The sequence below is a fragment of the Papio anubis genome, chromosome 3, assembly GCF_008728515.1.
Source record: "Papio anubis isolate 15944 chromosome 3, Panubis1.0, whole genome shotgun sequence".
Classification (NCBI taxonomy): domain Eukaryota; kingdom Metazoa; phylum Chordata; class Mammalia; order Primates; family Cercopithecidae; genus Papio; species Papio anubis.
Genome location: NC_044978.1, coordinates 182,749,410 through 182,771,393, shown reverse-complemented (window position 1 = coordinate 182,771,393; position 21,984 = coordinate 182,749,410). Strand labels below are relative to the sequence as shown.

Here is a 21,984-nt window from a genome sequence, read left to right as displayed (position 1 = left end):
TATAGGCTGCCCAGGAAGCCCTCTGGCTTTCACGTTTAGCCTTTAATTGCTTATCACCCACGGCCTTTTTTTGTATTTTTCCAAAGGATCTATTATTCCCAGCCACAGCCATCCAATTCTGTTGTCTTCAACTGCCTCGTACTTCTCAGATGTGCAGTATTGTCTCAGCTGGTGCAGCTGCTCCCACTGGTAAGCCAGACAAACCCACCTTGAGCCAAAGTCTTCTCGCTCTTGCCAACCCAGGCTGGAGCGCAGTGGCGCGATCTTGGCTCACTGCAAGCTCCACCTCCTGGGTTCATGCCATTCTCCCGCCTCAGCCTCCCGAGTGGCTGGGACTACAGGCGCCCACCACCTCGCCTGGCTATTTTTTTGTATTTTTAGTAGAGACGGGATTTCAATGTGTTAGCCAGTATGGTCTCTATCTCCTGACCTCGTTATCCGCCCGTCTCGGCCTCCCAAAGTGCTGGGATTACAGGTGTGAGCCACCGCGCTCAGCTGAGCCAAACTCCACTACTACCATTTGCATTCCACCCACAACTTGTGATGAGGTCATCAGTGCCAGCTCACCTGCGGGAGACCAAACTCTAAAATCACATGTCTATTTTCTCAGACAACAACTGCCACCAACTGCAGCAGATCAGGTTCCCTGAGACTGAGATTTATCAGCAGAAAGTTTACTGGGGAGTGGCCTTGGAGATTAGAAGAATTGAGCCTGCAGAAGCTGAAATGTGATACATTGCAACAAATGCCTCAGCCAATGCTACCTGACGAGCCGGGTTGGCACAGATATATACAAGCTATAATTACAGTCATGTGGGGTATGTTCTGAGAAACGCATCATTAGGTGACTTCATTGTTATGAAAACATCACAGATCAAGGGTCCCCAACCCCTGAGTTGAGGACCAGTACCTGTCTGTAGTATTAGGAACCAGGCCACACAGCAGGAGGTGAGCAGCAGGTGAGAGAGCATTCCCACCTGAGCTCTGCCTCCTGTCAGATCAGCAGCAGCATTAGATTCTCATAGGAGCATGAACCCTACTGTGAACTGCACAAGCGAGGAATAGGTTGTGAGCTCCTTATGAGAATCTAATGCCTTATGATCTGAGGTGGAACAGTTTCATCCCGAAAGCATCCCCCCAACCCCTATGCCATGGAAAAACTGTCTTCCATGAAACTAGTCCCTGGTGCCAAAAGGTTGGGGACTGCTGTCATATAGCGAACTTACACAAACCTAGATGGCATAGCTTACTACAATCCTAGGCTGTATGGTCTAGCCTATAGCTCCTAGGCTACAAACCTGTACAGCATGTTACCGTACTGAATACTGTAGGCAACTGTAACACAACAGTAAGTACCTGTGTATCTAAACATAGGTAAAAATACGGTATAAAAGATTTTAAAATGGCACTTACGTAGGGCACTTACCATAAATGGAGCTTGCAGGACTGGCAGTTGCTCTGGGTGAATCAGTAAGTGGGGAGTGAGTGTGAAACCTTAGTGCATTACTGTACACTACTGTAGACTTCACAAACACTATACACTTAGGACACACTAAACTTATTTTTAAAAATTTTCTTTCTTCAATAATAAAATCAATGTATTTTAACATTTTTTACTTTATACACTTTTAAATTTTTTGAACTTTTGAACTCTTTTATAACATTTACCTTAAGACAAAAACACATTGTACAGCTGAACACAAATTTTTTTCTTCATATCTTGATTCCATAACCTTTTCTCTATTAAGATATTTCACTTTTAAAAAAAGTTCTAAACTTTCTTGCTTAAAACTAAGACACACACACATATTAGCCTAGGCCTACACAGGGTAAAAAGCATCAGTATCACCACCTTCTACTTCTGTATCTTGTCCCCCTGGAAGGTCTTCAGAGGCACTAACACATATGGAGCTGTCACTTCCTATGATAACAGTACCCTCTTCTGGATACCTCCTGAAGGACCTGCCTGGAGCTGTTTTACAATTAGCTTTTTTTCCATAAGTAAGAGTACACCCTAAAACAATGATAAAAAGTATATATACTATTGTAAATATATAAACCAGTAACATAGTCATGTTTTCAAGTACTATGTGCTACATATAATTGTATATACAATTATACATAGTACAGTACAGTGTAGTAGGCTATGCCATTTAGGTTTGTGTAAGTTGACGGTATGACATAGATATATACTATATACAGAGTGCTATACTTGTATACACCTGGTAGTGCAGTAGGTTTGTTTATGCCAGCATCACAACAAAAACATAATGTGGCCGGGCGCGGTGGCTCATGTCTGTAAACTCAGCACTTTGGGAGGCCAAGGCGGGCAGATCACCTGAGGTCAGGAGTTCAAGATTGGCTTGGCCAACATGGTGAAACCCTGCCTCTACTAAAAATACAAAAATTAGCCAGGCGTGGTGGCGGGCGCCTGTAATGCCAGCTACTCAGGAGGCTGAGACAGGAGAATCACTTGAGCTGGGAGGTGGAGGTTGCAGTGAGCCGAGATCGCGCCATTGCACTCCAGCCTGGGTGACAAGAGTGAAACTGTCTCAGGGGAAAAAAAAATGTAATGCATTGTGCCATGACAATAGGACGGCTAGGATGTCATTAGGAGACAGGAATTTTTCAGATCCATTATAATCTTATGGGAACACCAACATATGTGCAGTCTGTCATTGACCAAACATCATTCATTATGCAGTGCATGACTCTCCAGCCACAGAAGCTATAATCATAGAAAAAAATTAACAAAAATATAAAAGGCACATACTAAGTTGTTAACATAGGTTAACAATAAGGGAGAGGGTTCAACAAGCAAAAATGAACTTGAACCTTCTCACAATTTTATATTAAAATGATGTATGTATGCATGTATACAAATATGTAAAAAAAATTTTAAGAAAATGTCTTTGGGAGGCTGAGGCAGTTGGATGGATCATTTGAGGTCAGGAGTTTAAAACCAACCTAACCAATATGGTGAAACCCCGTTTCTACTACAAATACAAAAATTGGACAGGCATGGTGGTGGGTGCCTGTAATCCCAGCTACTCAGGAGGTTGTGGCAGGAGAATCCCTTGAACCCAGGAAGGGGAAGTCACAGTGAGCTGAGATCGCACCACTGCATTACAGCTTGGGTGATAGAGTGAGAGTCTGTCTCAAAAAAAAAAAAAAAAAAAAAAGAAAAGAAAATTGTGTGGAATTACAGATTTCAGTTAAAAAAAAAAAAAAAACACGTGGCCGGGCGCGGTAGCTCATGCCTGTAATCCCAGCACTTTAGGAGGCCGAGGCGGGCAGATTATGAGGTCAGGAGATTGAGACCATCCTGGCTAACACAGTGAAACCCCGTCTCTACTAAAGAATACAAAAAATTAGCCGGGCACAGTGGCAAGTGCCTATAGTCCCAGCTACTCGAGAGGCTGAGGCAGGAGAATGGCGTGAACCCAAGAGGCGGAGGTTGCAGTGAGCCAAGATTGCGCCACTGCACTCCAGCCTGGCCGACAGAGCAAGACTCCATCTCAAAAAACAAAAAAAACAAAAAAACAAAAAACATGTTTCCTAATGTATTACAAAGAGACTCCCCAAAAATGTTGTGGAAAAAATTTATAATACTAAAAAAAATAGTAGGACAGGCCTGTAATCCCAGCACTTTGAGAGGCTGAGGCAGGAGAATCATGTGAGCCCAGGAGTTTGAGACCAGTCTGGGCAACACAGCAAGACCTCGTCTCCACAAAAAAATAAAAAATTAGCCAGACACGGTGGCAAGTGCCTGTATTCCCAGCTACTTAGGAGGCTGAGGTGGGAGGATTGCTTGAATCTGGGAGGTTTAGGCTACAATGAGCTGTGAACTCCAGCCTGGGCGACAGAGCAAGACCCTGTCTTGGAAAAAAAAAAAAGTAAGTTTACTTCTCTCTCATGTTCTGAGGTGAATGGTCTCAGTAGGTGGTATAGCTGTTTTCTAAAGTCACTCAGGGGCCCAGGATCCTTTAGCATGTTGTTCCACAATCCTCTAGGACACTGTTAGCATTTGCAGGGTTGGAGAAGAATCATTTCAGCTCTGACTGACGGGAAGCAAAGAGGCCAGAGAAGTAGGCAGGCTGTCTTGGAGCCTCCCTTGGAAATGGCACCTGCCTGAGCTCACAACGCACTGACAGGCACCTGGCAATTTGGTCAAACCTGACTGCAACAAGATTGAGCCATGTAGTGTAATTGTGTGCCTCAGAAAACAAGGATGGATTCAACGTGGTAAGAAATGAATAATCGCTGCCAAAAAGTTATCTGGAATAATATAAAATCCCCATGATTATGAAGTGGTTGCCATAAAAGGCAGGATAATTAATGACTACATTTGAGCACGGAGAGATTTTAATTGAGTAAATTTTAATTAAGTAAATTTTGAGGTGTTGGCAATCTAAGTGGTAGTTACATGGATATTCTCTTACATTAATTTAAGTTTTGCATTTTTAGTGTTTTTCATGATAAAGTGTTTTTAAATAAAGATCTATACTTGTTTCAAGAAGATATAACAGTCCAATCTTTACTGAAAGTGTATCTTGAGTCACCTCAGTCAGTCTAGCAGATAAGAAAATTAGACCCCAAAATGACAAGTATCACAGGTATAAAACAGTTTGGTATGACTTAGTGTTTGTAAAAGTAAGTATTTGTAGTTTATTTCCATTAATTTCTGAGTTTATTTTTGGTATTTATTTGGTAGGAAATAGGCTCATGGAAATGAAAGGCTAATTTACAATACTTTTCTTAGAATAATTTGACATAATAACAGCTCAGTATTTGACAAGAATCTAGAGTCAATTAAAACTTTAGCTCTAGCATCACTCATCAATAATCCACCAGCAACTTTAATTTGGATTCAAATGATGAAGGAATAAAACTGGTGAGAATCTGTGGTGGAAAGACTCCAAGGTGGTCCTATGATCCCTGTCTCTTGGTATCATGTCCTCACGTAACTCCCCAACCCTCTGAGTGGGAATGGGACTATTGATTAGCTTCTAACCAACAGAATACACCAAAGGCAGCAGCATGTATGTGATCACATTATATAAAACTGTAATGTCAGTCTTGTTAGAGAGACTTTTGCTGGCTTAGAAAAAGTGAGCTGCCATACTGTAGGTTGCCCACAGAGAGGATCATATGACAGGAACTGGGGATACCTTCCACACACCAGCCAGTGAGAAACTGAGACCCTCGGTCTGGAAGTCTGTAAGAAAATGAATTCTGTCAACAACCATGTGAGTTTAGAAGAGAGTGCTTCCCCAACTGCAGCCTCAGGAGAGACAACAGCCCTGGCTGATACCTGGAGTCCACCCTTGCAGAGGACCTAGCAGAGTCAGGTCCAGGCTCCTGATGCACAGAAACTGTACAACAATAATTGTGTTGTTTTAAGCCAGTAAGTTTGTAGTAATAATGTTATACAGCAATAGAAAATATAAAATCCTCATGAGAATTCCACTATTTTTCCAAATCCAAGAGAGAAAAGTAGTATCATATATTTTTCTTTTATCTTCTCAATAACCTTAACAAACAAAAGTCAGAATTTTAACTGGGTATTTTATTTTCAGAGATGGGATCTTGCTACGTTGCCTAGGCTGGACTCGAACGCCTAGGCTCAAGTGATCATCCCAGGCATTAACAAGGTATTTTAGGACAACAATAAGAGCTGATATGAGATGGACTGTCATAAATTTTTCATCAGAGCCTCATATTATAGCTGTCAGACGCATTTCATTATTCTTACCAGTTTTTGAAGGGGGGTATATTTCCACCTCTGTCAAGTATACACCACTCTATTATTCAAAAAAATATGGAATAATAAATGTGATTATGATAGTGTCTTACACTATCAATTGCTAGGCATGTAATTCGCACTTAAAAATTCTTACCAGTTTATTAGTGACTTTTACTATAATCAAGTATATAAGCAACAGCTGCCTGAATATGAATGGATCAAAACGTTAAGTGCAACTGTATTTTAATCAAGAAGCTGTGTTTATAAGAGCTTTTGTGCTAATATTCAGCACTATTCTCAATTATTTCAATTCAATTTCATTTCTCAATTATATCTCACACACTTATACCTTATTTTGTAGAAGGAGAAACTAATCACAAATTATTGACCCAGACTTGCAAATTTAAAATAAAAACTGTTTTGCTAGTAGCAAAAAAAAGACAACAAAAAACAAAACAAAAAAACACCAAAAACCCTGGTGTTACAAACATTTCAGTGACATTTGTGAGCATATCATTGCTTTTACTATTTTTTTTTTTTTTTTGAGACAGAGTCTCGCTCTGTCACCCAGGCTGGAGATGTCAGCTCACTGCAAGCTCTGTCTCCTGGGTTCATGCCATTTTCCTGCCTCAGCCTCCCAAGTAGCTGGGACTACAGGTGCCCACCACCATGCCAGGCTAATTTTTTGTATTTTTAGTAGAGACAGGTTTTCACTGTGTTAGCCAGGATGGTCTCGATCTCCTGACCTCATGATCCGCCTGCCTTGGCCTCCCAAAGTGTCAGGATTACAGGCGTAAGTCACCGCGCCCGGCCCCACTGCCTTTACTATTATACCACGTCATAAACCCATATACACTGATCCAATAATCCTTGCCACCTAAGAGTTTACATTTCTATAGCAGTATAATACACATACTGTCAAAAATATATCTCTCGTTCACCACACACAATAGCAAATACTATGTACAGGTTTGATGACCTGAGAACCAAGATTAAAGCATCTCTTTCAAAGATACTAAAATACCTGATCCAGATTCTAAGGGAATGTTTGACAGAAATACCTGGAATAAGGAAGAGAGTGTTACATTTTTAAAGCAATGAAGGTTAAGGGAACATGAAAGTTAGCAAGCAGAAGCTCAGTCGGCACTGAATGAGTGTAAAAGGGGCAGAAGCTGGGCTTCATCTGTCTACATGCATTCGATTTTCAATTCTTAGTCTTTAGAACAACTAACATTCAAAGTATCAAGAGAGAGAAAGGTTCATAAAAATTACTTACTCTCTGTACTCTTTCCCCAAGTCTTAGAATCCACTAAATCACCTGAACGCATAGCAGACATAATCTTCTGAGCAACAGTGGAGAGCGGTGTATTACAGAGATCAAAGCCTACCAATGCCTCATAACTTTCCATTTTCACAAAATCCTAAATGTAAGATTAACATAAGGTAAATCCCATATATTAATTCTAAGACTTTAAAACAGGAAATACAATTATTTTGAAAAATTTATATACCAAGACTTTCATTTAAAATGTCTATATTCATAACCATAGAAAATAGGCATCAATCATCCAATAATACAGATAGAAAGAAAAAAGCAAAATAGCTAGAGGCTCAATCCAGGTATCATAGTAAATAGATAAAGAACTTATTTTCTAGGTAACTCCCTGTAATCCCTGCACTTTGAAGGTAGCCCGAGGCAGATGGATCACCTGAGGTCAGGAGTTCGAGACCAACTTGGCCAACATGATGAAATCCCATCTCTACTAAAAATACGAAAAATTAACTGGGCATGGTGGCGCCTGTAATCCCAGCTACTCAGGAGGCCTGAGGCAGGAGAACCACTTGAACCCAGGAGGCGGAGGCTGCAGTGAGCTGAGATCACGCCACTGTACTCCAGCCTGGGCAACAAAAGCGAAACTCTGTCTCAAAAAATAAAAACAAAATAAATCTTCAAATAAACATATCTAGTAACACAATGATTATAACTAACTTGGGTAGTTATGGCAGACACACAACTACCATCCCTGCCTTGATCAGTCCTGCTGGTCCCCTGGCCTGAGGAAGCGAAAGTTTGGGTGGGGACAGTATAAATCAAGCATCTGGGCAGGGGCATGGTGGCTTACACCTGTAATGCCAGCATTCTGGAAGGCCAAGGCGGGTAGATCACTTGAGGTCAGGAGTTTGAGACCAGCCTGACCAACATGGTGAAACCCCGTCTCTACTGAAAATACAAAAATTAGCCAGGTGCAGTGGTGCACGCCTACAATCCCATCTACTCAGGAGGCTGAAGCAGGAGAATCACTTGAACCTGGGAGGCAGAGGTTGCAGTGAGCTGAGATCGTTCCGCTCAACTCCAGCCTGGGTGACAGAGTTAGACTCTGTCTCAAAAAATTAACAAATTAAATAAATCAAGCGTCTGGCCACACATCTAAATATCTGACACTAATTTAAACAGAATTTGCTACCATAAACCAGGAAACCAGATGACATATTTTCCACATTATTGGAGAAAAGAAAAATTTTAAGTAAACTCTCTATCCCAAGATAGAATAGAAAAAAATACATACAACAAAAATGTTGCTCAGGTGATATGGAGCTGATAGCAAAATTGTAAACAAAATTTATTGCTACAAAATTAAGGTTTACATAACATTTTAAATAACAAACACAATAACTGGAAAATATTTTTGTTCGATGGGTTTCAAAAATCAAGAGGGTTCATCTGTCATCCAGGTATGCCTGTTTTCTGATGGTTATAGCTAAAAAATTCCACAAAGACCACCCAAAACATGTAGTTTTTAGATTGGCACTCCATATTACAAACAGGTGAGGAATATTCTTAAAGGTATTCCTACAAAGCTCACAAGGTATTTGTCACAGGCCACGTGTAAATTAGGCACTCAAGAAGCATCTGATGTAGTAACAGATGAGCTACTTCAAATTATTTTAGACCAACCCTTATTTTCTGGTTGCCCAAATACCATTATTAAATATAATTAAACATTTTTGCTCTTAAACTGATTAAAATAGTATCATACATCTTTTGAACAACCACTTTTACAGAATTTTGAAATTCAAATTACATTTGAAAGTCATTTATGATACGTAAGTCACATTAAAGTCAAAGCACTGCTGAGCTGTCTTGTAGAAAACTTTGAGTCCCCAGAATTCAGACTCTAAAATGAATGATGGCCAAGGAAGTCCTAATACTCTGCGATACAAGTAGGGACATTAAAACAGTCTAAAGGTCCATAGCAGGGAATTATGGAGTAATACAATTTGAGCAGCAAAATTTTATCTGACAGTCAAACACGAGGGGACCTGGCTATTTCACATATTAAGGTCTACATTTAAAATTAAGATTTAAAAATGCTGACTAGAAGTTCTACACATTTTAAAATATTTAATAGCGGCTGAGTGTGGTGGCTCATGCTTGTAATTCCAGCACTTTGAGAGGCCGAGGAGAGGGGATCATGAGGTCAGTAGATGGAGACCATCCTGGCCAACATGGTGAAACCCCATTTCTACTAAAAACACAAAAAATTAGCTAGGCGTGGCAGTGCGCACCTGTAGTCCCAGCTACCTGGGAGGCTGAGGCAGGAGAATTGCTTGAACCTGGGAGGTGGAGGTTGCAGTAAGCCAAGATCGTGCCACTGCATTCCAGCCTGGAGACAGAGTGAGACTCCATCTCAAAAAAAAAAAAAAAAATTTAACAGCAGAAAATTTCTATTTCTAAAAAGAAAGTAAAGGAGAGAGATAACTATATTTAAAAATATTTGAATTATGTAATAATGCTTTTTCCCAATAAGTAAAAAATTACCAGGACTAAGTACCACTAACATGCTCAAGTCATAAAAAGCACTGGTACTCTGAATGTACCACATGAGAAAAAAGCCAAATTAATACTTGAATTCATCAAACGAAATGTCCCATTGACCTCAAATTTTAAAAATTTCGTAGTGTTTATTATACACAGTCTCCTCCTAATAAATAAAAGAGCACATGTAATAAAGATTCGGTTTCCAGTAATTTTCAATCTTCAAGACTAACAGCCTTAATCTTTGATTGAGTTTCTAAATTCTCCACAATATCTTTCAGATAATCTTCATCTTTTAAAAAATACACATATAATTCTCTTTCCATTTGATGTAATTTATTATTTGCCAAAGTTTTTCTTTTTGTCTTCACATCAGCAAGAATATCAGTGAGGAGATGATTTAGCTTATTCAGTTGAGATTCAACTTGATGAAACTGCTCTGTTAACTCCTAAAAAAAGGAAAATAAAAATAAAAATTCAAACACTTTTTTCCTAACAAAAATTATAAAATTAAAGTATAATTTACATGGAAAGACTTTAAATGACAATAACTTCCCACAATTTTAGCAATAAATAAGCCTCAATTTAAAATCCATAATAGGTTTAATATAAATTCTAAGTAAGATTAATTGCAACAGCTTCTGATAGGTAATTTTAAGTGATTCAAAGGAAACTCTTCCTGAAGAGTACTTGATATGTACGCTGTTCTGTGCATTCATATATTCAACAAATACTATTGTGCCAAGTACTGTTTTAGAGATTACTGATACAAGAATGAATAAAATCTCCCTCATGGAGCTTATATTCTGCTTAATTAGTCAAACCTTATTTATTCTAGACAGAAAGTACAGAGAAAGTTGAAATGAAGACCAATAAAAGAGAATTATCTCAACACAAATCTCCATTTTTTATTTTTTATTATCTTACCAAACGGAATTACATGACATTCCACGAAAATTATGCTGACTAATCATTTAATTTTCCTGCTCAAGAATCTAGACATGCCGACCCTTCACATTTATTATAGTAAATTCAAAATCCTTAGTGTCTAGCATTTAAACTAGATTAACAAGTTTTCATAGCTTTCTAATCAAGCACTCTACTTATAAATTTTAGCCAGTATCACCAAAGAGGTTCTCAGAAAAATCTGTTGCTCTAACTACCCTCAATTTTCTACAGCTTCTAGGCATGGTCCACAAGCACAATTATCTGAGGTACTTGTTATGAATACAGATTCCTGTACCCCCTACTAGATTAAATTACTTAATCTCTGTACAGAGCTAGGAACCTGCATTTTGATATGCTCCCTGATGATTCTAACATACAAGTTCAAGAATGACTACCTAAGACCTGTCATAAATGCCAATTCACAGAGCAGTACTTCTTAAAATACATATTTTTGAAAATCAAGTAATTTCAACATTATATCTACATTTAGTGATCTCCTCTAAGACAAACTTGATAAACTTGAATATACTGAGAAACAACAATCTCATCTTTACTTTCAATTAAATACTAAAGATCATACAGTTACTAAAATATTGCTACAGAGACTGAAGTTCAGCTTCATTAATAATGGAAACACAAGTTAAAATTGATACAGCATTTTACATCACATTGAGCTAGGGAAAAACGCTAAAGATACCTACTGATAAGATTAGAGTGAAATTACCATATTTTAGTGATTCTTGGATGCATTTTTTTCACATTTTAACATATCTGAAATGAAGATGCATCTTAATCAAGAACATCACATGACTGTTTCTGGCCAGGTACTCTTAAGAAATACTTTCTCATCAACATTCTTGATATACAGTGTGGAAAATTACAGACAGCTCTGAGTCAAAAAATAACTTAGAAGAATTGAACATTGAAATATGATGCTTTAGAACTACCCTAACCATTTAAATTGACTTATTTTTTTTCCTTTTAACATATGTCCAAGAGTGGTATGATAAAAATCTATGTCTACCTACACATAGGTAGGTAAAAGATCTTTTCTACTAAGTATAAAAAACAAAAATTCTTAATAAGAAAACATTGTGTCGCTTTAACTAAGAGTTTTTTTTTTTTAGCAATTCATAAAATGATGGTGTGCCAAATGATCAGTGGTATCTAGTGGACGCTTAAATAGTGCTGGTAGCATTATAAACTCCTTTAAAAGGCAATCTGGCAGTATCAACGGCAAAAGAAAGTGTATATATGGCCCCGGCACAAAAAATCCCAAAGATCCTATTTCTGAGAATTTATCCAGATGGAAGTATCCAACAACAAAAAGCTATATACATAAAGATATACATGATATTGTTCAAGAGCAAATAAAAGAAAAAAATGAAGACTATCAAAATGCCCAATAACAATAACCAGCTACAAAATTAATGGCATAGTAATTAAATCAAGACAGTATAGTTAACATTAAAAGTTAAGAAAACTTTAGAGAGTAAAAATGTTTATTTCATCATGCTAAGTAAAAACAAAACTATGGTCTTTGCTGAGGGTCTTTAGAAGTTAGCACCACGGCAGAAGACATGAAGGTCAAAATTAAGAACTACAGGACTGTCCCATTTGACAGCCACTTTGTCAACTAGAACCAGAACATGAACTGCTGGCAGAACTACCTGGACTTCTACCACTCCAAGAAGGTAATGACTGCTAAAGGGGGTGATGTCTCTGTGTGCAAATGGTACTGGCATGTGTAGAAGTCCCTCTGCCCCATATCCTTGGTCTTGACCTGGGACAAAGGCACGCTTCCTGGGAAAATCTGAACTGGCTCCACCCCACCTTTCCTCTGTTCTCCATCCTTCTCCCAGGGTGGTAGAGGGGGACCTAGGTACATGATGATCCCTACCCTGGGTCCGTGAATCAGGACTTAACTAATAATAAAAACTTAATGGAAAAGTGTAAAGAAAACTATATGCCTTACAATTACTAAGAAAAAGAAAAATGACACAGGAATATTAATATTAGACAAAATAATATTAAAACAAAAAGCATCACAGGAATAGTCATTATGTAATGCTAAATGCTTTAATTCACTGCAATTTAAAACAATCAGGATATTCACTGTGATTTTAAACCTGGATATCACTTATAAAACAGACTCAAAATCCATAGAGAAAAAAATGATATACAACTACATGGAGAAATTTTCTTCTTTTTTGAGACCAAGTCTTGCTCTGTCACCCACGAAGCAGTGCAGAGGCACGATCTCGGCTCACTGCAACCTTTGCCTCCCGGGTTCAAGCGATTCTCCTGCGTCAGCCTCCCAAGTAGCTGGGATTACAGTTGTCCGCCACCACGCCCAGCTAATTTTTGTATTTTTAGTAGAGATGGGGTTTCACCATCTTGGCCAGACTGGTCTTGAACTCCTGACCTTGTGATCCACCCACCTCAGCTTCCCAAACTGCTGGGATTATAGGCGTGAGTCACTGCGCCTGGCCTACGTGGAGAAATTTTCGAATCCACCATCACAGTGGAAATTTGTATACAATTCTCAATAGATCAAGAAGACAAAAATCAGTAACGGGAAACCTTTCAAAAAACAAATCACAGATACCATTTCACACCCATCGGGATGGCCACTATTTTAAAAACCACAGGAAATAAGTGTTGGCAAAGATGTGGAGAAACTGGAATTGTGCAGCTATGAGACATCCAAGACTATCATAGGAGTAAGATCTATAGTAATAAAAACTGTAAATAACCTAAATGTCTGTCAATCTAACAGATAATTTCATTGTGGAATATCACACAATGGAATACTAACTATACAAAAGAGAACACTATGAATGAACTATAGCTTTACATATGAGTGAGTCTCAAAAACACGTTAAGCCATTGAAAAAGCAAGCAAGTCATTGAAGGATACATACCTTCAATATACATACCTTCGGTATACCAACATCAGTATAACAGCATATAAAGTTCAAAAACATACAAAACTAAGTCTAGGAATATATATATATGTGTGTGTATGTATGTGTACAATAAAACTATACATAAAAGCAAGAAAATGATGAACAAAATTAAGCATGGTAGTTACTCTTTGAAGATGAGAGAGGAATTATGTTAGGAGGAGCATGTACCAGTAAGTGTACACAGAGGATTTTAAAGATATAAAGGCAATCCTGTGTTTGCTAAGATGAGTGAAAAAAATACAGAGGCGGTTTTATTTTTTAACACTAATATAAACATTACATATCCTTTTGTGTCTGAAAAATTGTATACATTTTTAAATTTCTGTGCACACTCATCAAAACTATCTGAAAAACATATTTATATGTGAACAAAAATTAGGAGACATAGAAATATATTTTATATTAAGGCAATGGAATTGGGGTAATATTTTCCTCATGTTAACATTTTCTTTAATATCTTCTAAAACAAGCATTTTTTAAAAAAGCATTTTTAACTACTATGGCAAATACCCACCTGATCACTAAGCAAAAGCTGATTTCCTCCTTGATACAAAGCATCACAAAGCATGTCCACATCCTTATTCCGTTTGGACAGAAAGAAAGAATGTTCTTGAGCAGATACTGCCAACTGATCTTGTACTAAAGAAACATTCTGTTTCAATTTCTCAGCCACTTCCTCAAGGTTTCCATGAGTTAGAAACAATTCTTTTTTCTTATTCTCTCCCTCTAAAAGTTGGTAAAGCCTAAAATGTAAAAATTAAAATTATAGGGAAAAATTATCAAGTCAGTATCATTTTCAAAATTATAATCCACTGTATTGGGGCATTTGTGGGGATAGCTAAGTAACAACTTATAAAAATATTGGCCGGGTACAGTGGCTCACGCCTGTAATCCTAGCACTTTGGGAGGCCAAGGTGGGCAGACTGGCTGAGCTCAGGAGTTCAAGACCAGCCTGGGCAACATGGTAAAACCCTATCTCTACTAAAATACAAAAAAATGTTAGCCAGGCATGGCGGCATGCACCTATAGTCCCAGCTACTCAGCAGGCTGAGGCAGGAGGATTGCTTGAACCCAGGAGGCAGAGGTTGCAGTGAACCAAGATCGCGCCACTGCACTCTAGCCTGGGCAACAGAGTGAGACGCCATCTCCAAAAACAGAAATAATAATAGTAATAATAATAATTTGTGTTCCTGCAAAAATCAAGCAACTGAAACCACTCTAACTGTAACACTATCTCAGTACAGAAATATATATTCTAACTACTACATTAGATAAGCAGTTTATTACTGAATCCCAGTTTCCCCACCATCCAAGTTTTAGATATAAAATTCTTCTTAACTTTAACTGCCACTAACCTACTTCAAAGTGCAATTCAGAGATACCTCCCAAGATAACACTTGTCTCACAGAATATAACGATGATATAGTAGAAACAACAGGCTATGGCTCATGCCTGTAATCCCAGCAGTGTAGGAGGGTTACTTGAGCCCCGGAGTTCAAGACCAGACTTGGCAACATATTGAAGTCTCATGTCTACAAAAATAATTTTTTTTTTTTTTAATTAGCCAGGCATGGCGGCACATGCCTGTAGTCCTAACTACTCAGGAAGTTGAGGCAGGAGGATCACTTGAGCCCAGAAGCTGGAGGCTGCAGTGAGCTATCATCACATCACTGCACTCCCACCTAGGCAAGAGAGTGAGACCTTGTCTTAAAAGAAAGAAAGGTAAGGGAAGGAAGGGAAGGAAGGGAAGGAAGGGAAGAAAGAGAGAAAGAGAGAGAAAGGAAGGGAAAGGAGGGAAAGGAAGGAAAGGAAGGAAGGAAAAAACAAGCAAGCAAGCAAGCAACGAATTTGAAACAGAAGACCTAGGTCTAGGTCTGAGTTTTCTGTTACGTGAAACCTAGGGCAAATCAATCTCTGAGACTTATTTCCACATCTTAACTACTCCACATCTTTTTTTTTTTTTTTTTTTTTTTTTTGAGATGGAGTCTCACTCTGTCGCCCAGGCTGGAGTGCAGTGGCCAGATCTCCGCTCACTGCAAGCTCCGCCTCCCGGGTTCGCACAATTTTCCTGCCTCAGCCTCCCGAGTAGCTGGGACTACAGGCGCCTGCCACCTCGCCCGGCTTAATTTTTTTGTATTTTTAGTAGAGACGGGGTTTCACCGTGTTAGCCAGGATGGTCTCAATCTCCTGACCTCGTGATCCGCCCCTCTCGGCCTCCCAAAGTGCTGGGATTACAGGCTTGAGCCACCGCGCCCGGCCATCCACATCTTAACCTACCTGTATTACTGGATTGTGGTGGGATTAAAAGAGAAAAACTAAAATTGTAAACAACGTAAAATATAAAAATAAATGTAAATTTTAAACAATGTAAAATGTAAATAGTTACATAAATAGCTATAATAGTAAACTTCTGCTCAGAATTTTTAAAAAAGTTATTTTTTTAATCAAGTTGTAACAGACTTTCTAAAACTGGTTCAATCCCAAAGCTGCCAATTACAGTCTTACAGATGTAACTACACAATTTCAGGGGTATTATTCACATAGATCATGATGTCAATGGTACCACCTGAAATTGTGCAATAAGGCAACCCTATCCAGGCCCCTCATTTTATTAATAAGAAAACAAAAAGATTAGATGCTCTTACCCTAGTCCTGGAGAAAAATGAGGAGTAGGAGCCAGATTTTTGAGGTCTTAAGACTACTTCAGCCCTCCAATTTTCAGTATCCCTCTGCCATCAATTGCTCAGACATCCAGATGAAGCTTGGGAACTAGCATTCATTCTCAATGATTCTCCTGACTACACACAGAAATGAAGTCTTCTCCCCTCTCTACTGCTACCTTCTCCAAATGCAGTCAATCTCCCGCCCAGCAATACCTACCAGGCTAAGCTGTATTCAAACTTCCTGCCCCAAATCTAAAATAAGGTATATAAATAATAATGTCTAAAGGGGAACAAAACCCATTCATTCCTCCACCTCATCCACTTAAGCTATAAAGTAGCTATTTTCAGATCTAACATAAATGGAAAAGGCAGCAAAAAAACTAAAAATGAAAAAAAGGCATACGAAAATAGAAAAAAAATAGAAAGATCAAAAGTGAAATGCAAAGAATTGTTAAAAACTTCCAAAATTTTAGCTCAAACTCTCTCTAGTATTTTGCAAAAACAAAAGGAAAAATTTACTAAGGAAACAATGAAGCATACATACCTATGAGTAGAATAATCCTTAGTATCAATGGTATTCCTTGGATTTATCTGCTGAGAAACTGATGGATCTGTTAATATTTCTAATTGCTTGTAGAGCATCATGTTACTTTGACTAAGTTCTTGAACCAAATTTTCAAGTTCACGATATATGTCCCAATGCTTCCTTAATTCAATTTCATACGATAACTGTAGAAGTTCAAATGATGCCTTTTGTTTTATTAATTGATTTAAAACTAACTCTTGTCTTGCTGTGTAATAATCTTGTTTAGCAATCTGCAGATCAAAATCTCCCTTTACCACTGGCATATTCAATAACTGGGCATTCTCTCTTACCACAGCAGGTAAACTTCTGTCTTTTATTTGAGTGATCTGTTCTTCAAGTTTCATAATCTCACTGGTCAAGCTAGAAATTTTAGCATCTAAATTTTCTTTGTCCACAGCCTATACAAAGAAAAGCAATCACATTTCAAACCGTATGCCTAAATTTGAAATCATCTTAAGATTATTTTCACTTTCCACTTTAGGTGACCAGATAATAAGCTCAATGAATGAAAACTAATTTAATATTCATATAAACCAAAATTACAGTTTAAAAGGGAAAAATGTGGACTAAATCAAGGATATGAATTAACTAAATTTTACTATTACTACCATATACATAGTAATGGCTACCAAAATAGAGATCTTATTATACTTGTTTTACTCAATCAAAATCATTATTAATAGCACACTATTCACTGAATCCAAGTGTATGTTACTAGTTTTTCTTAAGTTAAAATTACCTCAATAGGTCCTAGTCAGCCAGCTGATTTTAGCACTTCTACACAACCATTGGATTTCCTATATTATTCCAGTTTTTTGTCAGCTATAGAAACTAACCTGGTGCTGATATTCAGATTCAGAAATGTTACATTTTTTACTCAAGTATCTAGCAGTTATATTACCAAGAAAGCAAGCTCTCCAAGAGTGCAGACAGACATCTGCAATACATTTATCCATATATTCTCAAAAAGAAATCAGTTTCAGTCTACTGAACCTGGACCTCTGACTTCATTAGCACTATGCTCTGGTTGGAGCAAATGAGGCAGAATATCCAAAATAAAGCAATTAGTTTCTAGCCACATCCTAAAAAGAAAATTTCAGTCCAGTCTGTATCTGCATTACACAAATTTAAAATTCAGAATGCAAATTAAAGCACGTTTGTTTAAAATAAACTAGATAATGTGGTTGAGATAATTACTATTGCTGCCCTCCATTAACATACGGATCTATTTGTATGAAACACTGACACAGATAACAAATAAACACTGAACAATGAGAAAATAAAATGTAATCTCTTATTAGATGCCCCATTCTAAAGTACTTCAATAGCAATATTATATCCTCTATTCCTAACAATAATTACAATGTGAATCCAATCCCATTTCTTATGCTTACCTTGCTGGTTAGGCTATGAAGATTCTCCTCTGCCCATTTTATACTTGACTTCATGCTTGAATTACTTGCTTTCAAGTGAATTAATTGATGTTGAGCACAAATGTACGCCAGCCGCAGTCTAGCCATCTCTAGTCGTCTCTCCTCAAGGATTTCTTGATTATCACAAATAGATGGTGTCTGTATATCTAAAAGTTGAAAATTGTCTTCATTTGAACTTTCAACTACTTCATGTATACCCTGAAAGAACTGTTTTTTGGTATACAAAGTTAATGCTGCTGTGCTTTGCTCTTCCTGACTTAGGTATTTTTCCAAGGAAAATTGCGATAAAAATACCAGTGGATTTGTCCCTTGACCTAAATTAGAATGTCTGAAGAACATCATCAATTGTGTAACTTCATCAGTAAGAGCCTGAAGTTCATTACTGATCTTAGCATTCATTGCATTTAGAATTCCTTGACTCTGCTTCAGCTTTTTAGTGGCTGATTCTTCTTTAGCATTTAACCTCAGAGATTTGTGGCTAGTTACTGAAGCCATCAATTGACATTTATTACGCCGCTGAATTTTTAGGTTCTTTAATTTCAGTAGAGTTTGAACCTCATCCTCTAATTTCTCCAGCTCTTTGTCATCCAGTCTAGGTGTCTTCAAATCAGAAGTTTTACACGTTTTAAGAGCTTCATCCAATGCCGCCCCTTCTAGGATGGGCTTGCCTGATTTCTGAAGAACGCTAAAAGCTTCCAATTCTCTTTGAGACAACACGTTCTGTTCATTCACATTCCCACAAAACCACTTCAGAAACGATTCATCTTCAATGCCCTCAAACAACCAGTCAAAGTCTTCTCCATTAAGATTATCAGCTTTGGGAAAACCAATTTTTTTTAATGTTTCCACAAACTCATTTCCACAACTCATGGTTTAACTACCCCAATTTTGTTGTATCTGATATGGGTTTACGGTGTTGATTTTTAGAAAATAAATCCAAATAGAAAAAAAAGCTACGTTTTATACCAAGTCCACAGAGAAGGGAAAATCTATTTTTAGAATCTATAATGATTCCTCCTGGGGGGAAGAAAACAAGTATTAGACCACAAATATGACGACAGTGTTTTTAAAAAGAAGACAGACACATATCACACGATATCCGAGAGCAGGATAATTGACAGGCGGTCGTAGCTGCAATGTTTGATGATGATAAAGAGAAACAATTAGGCTAGTTCTCAGAAAACCCCAAAAGTAACGAAAATTAATTAACAAGAAAGTGGATCTATTTGGATCCACTTTATCGTTTTTTCCAAAGATAAAATGGTTTAAAATGCATTACTCTTTATAGAGCAACGTTTGTTTGTAATTCAAAATAAATGGGTCCAAACAAACCCAAGTCACCAGGAGGCTAGGCAGCCTCTCTTCCCTGCCCTCCGGATGTAAGAAAACGCAAATAAGTATGGCACATCTTCTGAAGAATCAACTATTTACCTCAACGACTCGTCGGGCAAGGCTCTACCTCCAGAGTCCACTACCGCGGCGCGGAGAAGAGCAGGAGCAGCAGGGAAGCGCGCGGCCACAATTAAGGGCGCTTCGGGCCGGCCTTCAGCCAGCGCTGAGGCAGCCCGGACGCCGGGGCCGCGCGAACCCCAGAGGCGGCGTCAGGCCCAGGGATCCGCGGCCCCGAGGCTGCGATACACCTGACGCGCCAGCGGCAAAACCTTCCTTCCGAGAGTCACCCAGCTGTGACACCTAAGCACGCTAACAGAACAAACGCAGAAGCCCACCGAATCGCCGTCGACACCGAGCTGCAGACACCGGGGTGACCGGCCCTGCGCAGCCCCCGCCCCAGCTCCTCGTCCCGCCGACCGGGCCGTGATGCCCGGACAGCTGCCGGAGCACCTGGAAGGAGTCCCCAGAAGCGCAGGAAAAGAAGAGGCAGCGGGGTGCAGTCGGGGATCGCGGCCACTCCTCCAGTCCCACACCCCGGCGCCCAGAACCGAGCCCCGCGTCAGTCACCTGAGAAAGCTCCGCTAGCTTCTCACAGGAACCCGCCGCCACCGCCCTCCGTAACCCGCGCGCCTCGCACTGCCTGACGGGAGCGCCTGGACGCGCGCACGCGCACGCGCACGCGCAAGGCGGTGGCGTGGTCGCGGGGATGACCGTTTGCGCAGGCGTGGTGTCAAAAGAGGCGGAGTCGGCGAGGCTGGACTATGGGGTGGAGCTGAGCAGGCGGCGCTCCGCCCCCGGCCGCGGCGAGCAACCTGCCTCCTGGGCGGGGCGCAGGCCAGAGAGAGGCGGGGTCTCGGCCGGGCAGGGCGGGGACAGGGTCCAGGCAGGGGCGGGGCCTGGGCAAGGATTGGGATGTAGAGGAGTGCGGTAGGGTATAGTGGGGCGCCCTCTGCGGAGCCGAAGCTGCGGGCCTGCTCTCAACGGAGCCGTCGGTTGTGCTTCAGGCCTGCCCTGCCCCGTACCTCAATCTAAACCCTCTGAAGGCACTTTTGAGGGGTACAAAGAGAAGCACAGGTTGGTGGTTGGGAGACAGGCTGGAGCCCGGCGGTGATAGCGCTGTCCCCCGAGAGAGACGAGTTCCCACATCCATAGCAGCCGGAGCAGTGCCTGGTACATTTTAAGGGTTAGGGATTGTTCGCTTAGAATCTTTTACAATGAACTTTATTTTGCAAAAGCACTTAATTCCCAATCCCTCACCTGACCACTATGTAAAAGCTGACTTCCAGCCGGGCGCGGTGGCTCATGCCTGTAATCCCAGCACTTTGGGAGGCCGAGGCGGGTGGTTCATGAGGTCAGGAGTCCGAGACCAGCCTAGCCAAGATGGTGAAACCCCATCTCTACTAAAAAATACAAAAATTAGCCGGGCGCGGTGGTGGGTGCCTGTAATCCCAGCTACTCGGGAGGCTGAGGCAGAAGAATCACTTGAACCCAGGCAGGCGGAGTCTGCGGTGAGCCGAGATCATACCACTGCACTCTAGCCTGGGCGACAGAGCAAGACTCCGAATCAAAAGAAAAAAAAAAAGCTGACTTCCTCCACAATTCCATTTTCAAAATGTTAGAAATGAACTCACATAAACGGAGGGGCCTGAGTTAAATACAACGATGTATTTAACTCAGGGAGGATGATACACTATTTCCAAAGAGGATGGCAGTCAGTGAAAGATGACTGAAACGGGACTGCTAAATTTCATGCGAATCTGGCTGATGCCCTACAGCCCAGTGAAACCAGACCTCTCTATTGGACAGAATTCGTTTGCATCTCTATCAAACAAAAATCCTTTGCCACTCCTCAGTCTTCCACAGGTTAGCAGGGGCTTTGGTCATGGGTAAATATAATGGAACTCCCTCCCTTCAGCTTCAAATGACCCTAAAGGTGGCTTGTTAGACAATCTTCTAGTCCAGGGTGACTAGGTAGAAGTCGTTTGGATAGTTCTCCTTAACATTTTCAAGGAGAGAAATAAGAATGTTCTAAGGCAAATATTGTAATCTGATAGAGTCAAAGATTTTCCTATTCATTCTTCACTTGTTTTACGTTTTTATCCTCCTCTTTTAAAAGTCAATGAGGCCTAAAATGATCTGAAAAACAAACATGACGGGAAAAAATTCAGAGTGGTGCCCAATCTGCAGGCAGGGAAACCAGGGATGCTGGAAAGGGGAGGCCTGGTGGGAGGACCCCTGCAGCCCGGGGTTGGAGGTCCGGGGGTGTGCATCAGGAGACAGAGTTGAGCCAGTTTGGACAGAAGGAAGTGGGAGCTGTGCAGGCAACGCCTTCCAGAAATGTTGCTGATGAGGCAAAGACTGAGTGGGAGGAGCGTGACAGAGAGAAAGAGAGAGACAGAGAGAGAGAGATACAGAGAGACACAGAGAGAC

At 39.9% G+C, this 21,984-nt stretch overlaps 2 protein-coding genes across 4 annotated transcripts in view; both read right to left on the bottom strand.

Annotated features, from left to right (window-relative positions):
- POLN (DNA polymerase nu) overlaps window positions 1-20,200 on the bottom strand; it is a 168,719-nt gene extending 148,519 nt beyond the window's left edge. Inside the window, exons 1-2 of one of the 2 annotated variants that reach the window (XM_031664783.1) lie at window positions 20,122-20,200; window positions 7,023-7,167 (exon numbers count right to left, since the gene is read on the bottom strand). In XM_031664783.1, coding sequence (XP_031520643.1) covers window positions 7,023-7,155 — 133 coding nt within the window. In that variant the 5' untranslated portion in view covers window positions 7,156-7,167; window positions 20,122-20,200. Of the gene's footprint in view, window positions 1-7,022; window positions 7,493-20,121 lie in introns of those variants that run through there. The other variant, XM_031664784.1, reaches the window with a different exon arrangement.
- On the bottom strand, window positions 9,685-20,195 carry HAUS3 (HAUS augmin like complex subunit 3). 2 transcript variants are annotated; one of them, XM_009200518.4, is made up of 5 exons: window positions 20,122-20,195; window positions 18,124-19,179; window positions 16,688-17,127; window positions 13,995-14,223; window positions 9,685-10,012 (listed from the first exon to the last, which is right to left on the bottom strand). In XM_009200518.4, the coding sequence occupies exons 2-5, from the start codon at window positions 19,030-19,032 to the stop codon at window positions 9,779-9,781; spliced, it is 1,812 nt and encodes a 603-aa protein (XP_009198782.2). In that variant the 5' UTR covers window positions 19,033-19,179; window positions 20,122-20,195; the 3' UTR covers window positions 9,685-9,778. The 2 variants fall into 2 exon arrangements, with proteins under 2 accessions (XP_009198782.2, XP_009198829.2); XM_009200565.4 differs by having other exon boundaries at window positions 19,594-20,187.
- Window positions 20,201-21,984: the final 1,784 nt, after the last annotated feature.

What these genes read in the sequence shown, in the direction of transcription:
- HAUS3 (XM_009200518.4), bottom strand. Translation starts at nt 19,032, where the DNA reads ATGAGTTGTGGAAATGAGTTTGTGGAAACATTAAAAAAAATTGGTTTT. An exon ending in AAGGATTATTCTACTCATAG is followed by an intron (nt 14,224 to 16,687) that starts GTATGTATGCTT and finishes TTTACATTTTAG; the next exon opens with GCTTTACCAACTTTTAGAGG. An exon ending in AGCTTTTGCTTAGTGATCAG is followed by an intron (nt 10,013 to 13,994) that starts GTGGGTATTTGC and finishes TCCTTTTTTTAG; the next exon opens with GAGTTAACAGAGCAGTTTCA.